Consider the following 7,944-nt stretch of genomic DNA (forward strand, 5'->3'; position numbering starts at 1 on the left):
GGGTCATTCGATAGCTCTATTGTGGTATGGGACACTCGAACGAGCAAGTGAGTTGAATTTTTATGGCAGCCTGGAAATTCGTTTGACTATGCAATGTGCTGTGATGACTAATCAATTTACTAATCACTCAGTGAACTCACTTAGGATATGAACTCAAAAACTTACCTACCTACGTAATTAGTAATGAGTTAATGAGCAAACGTAGGTATTACCTATATACTATTTTTTTACATACCTACCTACGTTCTTTAATAATTTTATGATTATTCTTTGTAAAATTACCTACCTATATCAAATCGTTGTTTAACCTAGTACATCCATCGTTCAATTTTCAGGCCAATACATATTTTGACCGGACATTCCCAAGAAATCAGCAACTGTTTGTTCAACTTTAGCAACTCATGTTTGACTATGCAATGTGCTGTGATGAGTTTATTAATCACTCACTCAGGATATGAACTCAAAAACTTACCTACCTACGTAATTAGTAATGAGTTAATGAGCAAATGTAGGTATTATATATTATTTTTTACATACCTACCTACGTTCTTTAATAATTTTATGATTATTCTTTGTAAAATTATATCAAATCGTTCTTTAACCTAAGTCCATCCATCGTTCAATTTTCAGGCCAATACATATTTTGACCGGACATTCCCAAGAAATCAGCAACTGTTTGTTCAACTTTAGCAACTCAATGATAGCCAGTAGTTCTCTAGACGGGACCGCCAAAATTTGGGACGTTAGAACAATGACTTGCTTTTACACGTTGAAGAATCATGAGGACGAGGTAGGTGTAAATTAATAGGTAGTGTTATTTTAATCTGAATAATGAGAGAAATAAATTGCTTATCGTTTAGGAACCTCGTGCGTATCACACCTTTACTCAGACTTTTTTCTTTATTTTAATACCTAGGTATTTTGTTTTTGAAATATCCTCCAGGTTTTAGATATAGCATTTGATTACTCCGGATCAAAACTAGCAACGGCCAGTAGTGATCAGACAGCTAAACTGTGGACTGTTGGCGGTGCTGTAGAACTATTACAAACATTTTACGGCCATTCTAATGAGGTGTCGAAGGTTAGTGATGAAATTTTGAAACTACCCAGGTGTCTAACCCACTTTTGAAAGGTCCATTAGACTCATATTCCTGCTAAATTACTTAAATAGGTATTTACCTACTAGGTATAGCTATTTGGCAATTTGTTGTAACATTAGTAAAAAAAATGGTTCTTAACTTTGTTGATAAGCCAGCCTTTGTTATTTCACAAAAAAAAACTCGATCTTTTACTCCTAAAGTTCTAATACCCTTTGAAGATTAATAAATTTGCCTAAGAAAGATTCTTCTTGACCATCATTTCAGGTGAGTTTCCATCCAACAGGAAAGCTGGTTCTGTCGGGCAGCCAAGATACAACTTGTAGACTTTGGAGTACAGAAAGTGGAGAGTGTATCCAGGTTTTAAAAGCTCACCAGGACGATGTATTCTCTTGTGGTTTCAATTACAATGGTGACACCATTATTACGGCATCTAAGGACAATACTTGCTGCATTTGGAGATCGATGAACCGGGATTAACCTTTTAGAAACTAACTTTATATTAGATAATCCAGTCTTGTGTAGAAAAGCCTTACATCTAAGAGAAAACCCATCTTTGAACTATCAAAGTAAGTTTTAGTTTTAACTAGCTACTTAGGTCCAGAAATGTAAAGCCTTCATGGAGTTCATGGCATGTAGTGAGTTTGAAAATTATTGTAAGGTTTTGTGAATGGATCAAAGACACGAAATCCTGTGAACAAACCTAAAAATATTCACTGGAAAAAATAAAGCAACGATCTATATTTTTTAGAAAAATATATACAGGATAGAATTTTTTTATTTTAGTATAAAAATAAGAATGCTATTGTCCTAGGCCTAGAGACAATATTGGAGAAGTATGAAGTACTGATAACTTACAAGCTAGCCTATACTTAACGTAAAGGAGATAGAGACAAATTTTGATACAATCTCAAATAACAAAGGAAGAGTATTTAGCAGGATAGCCATACATTGTAATAATAATTAGGTACAGTAGTAGTATACCGACGTACCAGGAAAGGGAGGCTGGATTTACTAATCACCTTGGGATTTTCAAAAAGAATTGACAAATAATAATGAAGAATGCCCGAAACATTACTGGACAAAGAATCAAAGAAATTTTTCTCAGGATCTCAGGTTTCATAATATTAGGTTTGATTTACGTTGTGTGCTGAATATTGACCACATTTTGTGGTTTTCATAACATCATCATTTTGAATGTCACTAAACAGCGATTTTTTACATATAAGTTCAAAGTTTAACCAGAACATGTCATGCTTCATATGAAATCTGATGATACTTGTGCTTTTTAGAAGCGTCTTTGTATCAGGGTATCAATCATTGATTGTCTTAACTTTACAACATTATCTTAACTTTACAACAGAAAACCTCATTGGCATTTGTTCTAGAGTTCACCTACCCTTTCCTCAGTATGCATTTCTATTAGAAGTATCTAAGAAGCGTCTTTGTATCAGGGTATCAATAATAATTGATTGTCTTAACTTTACAACAGAAAACCTCATTGGCATTTGTTCTAGAGTTCACCTACCCTTTCCTCAGTATGCATTTCTATTAGAAGTATCTAAACAAATTTGGTTTATGTACAATAGTCGAATTTTATTTACTTTTATTTCTAATTTTATTTCAGTTGATCTTCTGTGTAAATGTAGATATGCCTACTGTTTCAAAGAGCTATAAGTAATTATTGTTAATTTATGTACATACAACTAAGATATGCTATTGATTTTCCTTTTATTCTTGCTCAAATTAAAACGGAATTTTGACTAAAAATCTCAAGAAACATTTCCAAGGCTTCACTTTTCATTAGAATATCACCACAAATAAAATTTCAACTTCTCGTCACCAAAGCAGGGATGCCAACCCAGCTATAGGTAATTATTAATTTATGTACATTCAACTAAGATATACTATTGATTTTCCTTTTATTCTTGCTCAAATTAAAACGGAATTTTGACTAAAAATCTCAAGAAACATTTCCAAGGCTTCACTTTTCATGGTCTCAGTGGGTTTCTGTTGAGTTGTAACTTGTTTCTGTTGAGAGACTGCTTGTGTTACGGTTGTTTGAGTGTTTTGTCTAGGCGAATCACTTTTCATGTGCCTAGTTACTCGTATCTACTGATTGCAAATACCAGCTTGTGCACGACAATGACAAGGGAGATCTTGCAAAACATCAAGCAGGTCATTCATGTACCTACTAAGTAAGTAGGTTGTAGAACGGTTTCGTGAAAAATTACGAAACACCAACACTTAGTATAATTATCACAAATTCAAAGGCTATTCAAGGCTAACTTTTGGAACTTAAGAGGGAAAATGTTCTTCTCGCTATACATTTATGGTATACCTATTCACATCGTGTGTTGAAAGATTTCAAGGAATTAGAACAGGTTGCTGAAAGATTCAGCAAAATTCGCTTACAACATTGTTGTAACATTATTATCCCTTTTGTTACAATATCGTAGAATTCAATAAGGTACAACTCAAGTTCTAAAACTACGTCAGCCTTTTTTTGTTATCATTATGATTTTTTTATCGCTTAAGCTTTCTTGATGTTTTTCGTTTTGCTGAATTCTTCTTGTATTCTTTCCACACCATCATAATCTCTGTTTGGGTCACCACCATCGTAATAAGCATAATCGTAGTCTGATGGTTTCTCCAAGATCTTCTTGTATTCTTCTAGTGTGAGTGTTGGTACTTTGGCGGCGGCTTGAGGTTGAGCACTCTGAGTTGGTTGTTGGGCTTGAGGAGCTGCTGGCGTCTCAGTGGGCTTCTGTTGAGTTGTAACTTGTTTCTGTTGAGAGACTGCTTGTGTTACGGTTGTTTGAGTGTTTTGTCTAGGCGAATAGAATAGAATAGAATAGAATAGAATGTTTGTGTATTTGTTTAACAAATGTTTTACAAATATTACAAAGGTTGGGTTGGCAAATTGGCATTATTACAAACAAAAATAGAAAAAGAAGATACTGTTTGAATACAAGCCTGATCATATTAGCGGAGTAAAATAAAAATAAATAAATAAATAATAATAATATAAAAAAAAGAATAATAATCAACATTTGAATTTAAGGGTAAATTGAATATTTCATTATACCTAGATTGGTACTATTTATAGGTAGTTTTGATTTAATGAATTACTTTCCATACTTCCATATGTATTATACAATAATCGGGGATTTGAACCCGGGTTTAGTGGGAAGGTATTAAGTAGTCTACTAGTCTATGTACAATATACGTACATTATATCTAACTAGAGTAAAATCTGTCTACTCCTTTGAATGGAGGCAAGTGGATACCTAGCCTATTCGATAATTTTGGATGTAGGTATTCATGTATTGTATAAATATAGAGTCTGCATCATTCGAGTTTACCACATACGTAAATTTATTTGCAAAAAATTGAATATTTCTATCTGACTTCATTTGTAGGTGGTTCGTCGTCCTGATGACTCCTGTTTTCAATCCAGAGGATAGGTTTTGTTCCGCTTCCTCTGAGTTTACCCAATGTGTAAGTTCCTGGCAGTTCCCGGATATAATGTTAGTTTCCTGATCATTTCCATATCTTGATTCATCAATGTTCATTAATTGCTATAAATTTTCTTTTTTTGCGGTGTCGTTTATTTCATTTTGATCATCTTTTTCACACTTTGTTTCATCTTTGTTTTTCTCCATTTTTCCTTCGTCAATTTTCTCTTTGTTTACTGCTGGCAATGTAGATTCAACATATTTACTCGAATCCTTTGGCTTTTTTGTCTCTTGAACTTTAATGTATGAGAGGAGGTTTCCTGATTGTGACATGCTTGATTTGACTTTCGTCTTCTTTACAATTTTGGTTCTTCTTGATTGTTGTTTATTGAGAGTGACGATTTCAGGTGACTCCGAGGGTCTCCTTTTGTTTCTAACTTTTCCAATTGTGGTTACAGTATCAACTTCCATGCTAATTTCCTTAGTTTCTCCATCGTTGTGTGCCTCTAAGTTTGAAGGTATCGGTTTCTTGTCTACTATCAACTGATCGTATTTTAGTATCACATGATGTCCTTTTTCTCTAAGTTGCTTCATCTTCGGAATGAGAGTTTTTCTGATTGCCACTATATCTTCCGGGAAGTCTTCTCTAATGGACACATTCGTGCCCTTCAGTTTATATCCATTTCTCATCAGGTCATTTTTCTTCTTCCATGTCGTCAGTCCGATTAAGATGGGTCCCAATCTGTTTTCTCCTAGAACTTTGATAAAATCAATCTCCCATGGCTCCACATCCACTTTCATTTTGTCCCCAAACAGTTTCCTAGCACTTGCTTCTGCCTGTCTGTTATCTTGATTTTCCGTACGCCTAATATTCAACCAAACTCACCTGAAATTAAGCTCTCAAGGCAAACTGCCACAAAACCAAAATATCTGAAAGTTGGCCCCTGTTTCAGGAACAACATACAGTCCCTATACTTTTCACTGACAAATTTTATGACTTTTTGGGTGTGGAGTGAAAATTGGGAAATATGGACTGTGGTACATGGAAAATGCCACTGGACTAATGCCCCATTCAAGATGAGTAGTAGTAAGGTTCAGACCAGACACGGAAAGTAAGGGGCCCCTGCAAGGTTTCACATGGGGGGGCCACTAGGTCAATAATGGATTATTGATTCCCAGGGGATGCTCCAAATTATAGGCATAAAATTGCTGGATTAATACTCAAGTCTATGTTGGATATTGATATTTCCCCCCTCTTTTTCTCTTTTTAATTTTTTGTTGTGTTTTATCTTCCACAGATGGCTGTAGAGATATTAGACAAGTATCATCTGGCATTGTGTGCATTGGTCATTGTAGTTCTTCAAGTGGTATTTTTCAACATTGCAGTATTTCTACACTATGACAAAATCAGTGATATTGCTGGAGGAGTCAACTTTATAGTCATAGCAATAATAACATTCACATTGGGACAGTCAGGCAAGGTAAATAGAGATAAAAGTTTAAATAAAATAATTGTGAAAAAAAAATAATAATAATATATATTAGAATAGAATAGAATGTTTGTGTATTTGTTTAACAAATTAAAGGTATCACGCCCGCTAAAAGTAAGGTTATTGGTAAATTCTCCCTGATGGCAAAGATAATGCTCTACAATTCCTAGTGATCCCCAAGCCCAAGAACAATTGGTACTTACATCCAAGTCTGTACCTTCAATGCGCGGGTTTGACACAATGTCTTCTTCTGTACAAGATAACGTTGAGTTTTCCTATTTGGATCGCTTTCAAACTGTTCAAGGTGAGAAATGTCAGGAGATGAACACCAGAGTACCTTCGCGTATCTTCCATTCCATGCAGATAGCCATCAGCTAATGATTCATGATGGTATCTATTTACAGTTTCGAATATTAAATCTTCTCTTTTACAAGGTCTTATTGTTATCACAATGGCCGTTGTACTTGAACGTTGATGTTTACAAATATACATTTTTGTTACATTCTTATAACTAATCGTTTATAATAGCATACATAACAATAAATTATGAGAATAAAAATGGCACATCATCTCACATTCTATTCAAGAGGCCGTTCTTTTCTACCCCTCGGTCATAATATGATTAACTATCCAATCTATCTATGTATTACTGATTTTATCTAAGAACACTGATAGGTATAAAGCTAAATACATATAAAGATATGCCAACATTCAATTCAGGATCCAGGAAAGACTTTCTTAAATTTACAAATTTTTGCCGGGAAGGATTCCAAAAGATCCAAAGCAATATAGACTACAGACCAACGTCAACGGTTGGCCTTTTATTGATCAAGTTTTAGAAATCGTGCTGAGTTCCACCCGGAAATATGTGGAGGTACTTTGTTTTGTCGCCCTTAGCTCTCAATGACAGTTTTGTCGCCCTTAGCTCTCAAAGCACAGTTAAAGCTCTACAGATATCTTTGCTGGGAAGACATAATAAATTGATGCTGACAATAGCAATCTTCTACTCAGAGCACTCCCATCAAATGAAATCATAACTCACATCTCAGGTAGGTTGTAATTATTATTCTTGCGATGCGCTATTCTTTGTCAGTGCAAGATGAAGTCATTAATATCTTTTTGGGGGTTCGTCCCACATCTTTGATTAGTGCTTGCGATGCGCTATTCTTTGTCAGTGCAAGATGAAGTCATTAATATCTTTTTGGGGGTTCGTCCCACATCTTTGATTAGTGCTTAATTTCTTCCCTTAATTATTGTTAAATTGAAATCGAGCGCGTTATGTAATTTGATGAATAGGTGAGAGAGATCAGGGAGGTCATTATTTTGATTTCGGAAGACTTGTGTGTTGTCTTTGTATCTGTAGAAAGGGCATCGTAATTAATATATACTGAAACGCCTTCAGTAACCACAAGAGTAAGAATTCGTGAAAACAAAAACGCCCATACAAATTTTTTGACAAAACGATTCATTTGTTATTCATGACGTTATGTAATTTGATGAATAGGTGAGAGAGATCAGGGAGGTCATTATTTTGGTTTCGGAAGACTTGTGTGTTGTCTTTGTATCTGTAGAAAGGGCATCGCAATCAATACTGAAGCGCCTTCAGTAACCACAAGAGTAAGAATTCGTGAAAACAAAAACGCCCATACAAATTTTTTGACAAAACGATTCATTTGTTATTCATGATGGGACTACATCTTTCTGACTCTCCATGATTTCACGTGACCGGACTTGACGTGATGGTAGTGTGTTTCTACTTTAACACTCTCGCTGTAGAGCCGCGCCAAATCCTTTCTTTGAAATTTAACATGGTCTTTCTGACTTTTTTGTTTCACGTGCAACGTTTCAAGTTATTTGTTCAACATTATGTTTGCAGCGCAACGGTGCCGTAGCGTTGCC

At 34.9% G+C, this 7,944-nt stretch overlaps 1 protein-coding gene across 1 annotated transcript; it reads left to right on the forward strand.

Annotated features, from left to right (window-relative positions):
• Nucleotides 1-3: 3 nt before the first annotated feature.
• LOC103521495 (dynein assembly factor with WDR repeat domains 1-like) lies at nt 4-2,527 on the forward strand (the record flags this gene model as incomplete). Its single annotated transcript, XM_026832150.1, has 4 exons — nt 4-47; nt 631-790; nt 944-1,081; nt 1,365-2,527. Coding segments are annotated over 4 exons (555 nt in total), but the record flags the coding sequence as incomplete, so codon positions are not given.
• Nucleotides 2,528-7,944: the final 5,417 nt, after the last annotated feature.

This window comes from Diaphorina citri, unplaced genomic scaffold (genome assembly GCF_000475195.1).
Source record: "Diaphorina citri unplaced genomic scaffold, Diaci psyllid genome assembly version 1.1 scaffold5330, whole genome shotgun sequence".
Lineage (NCBI taxonomy): Eukaryota > Metazoa > Arthropoda > Insecta > Hemiptera > Psyllidae > Diaphorina > Diaphorina citri.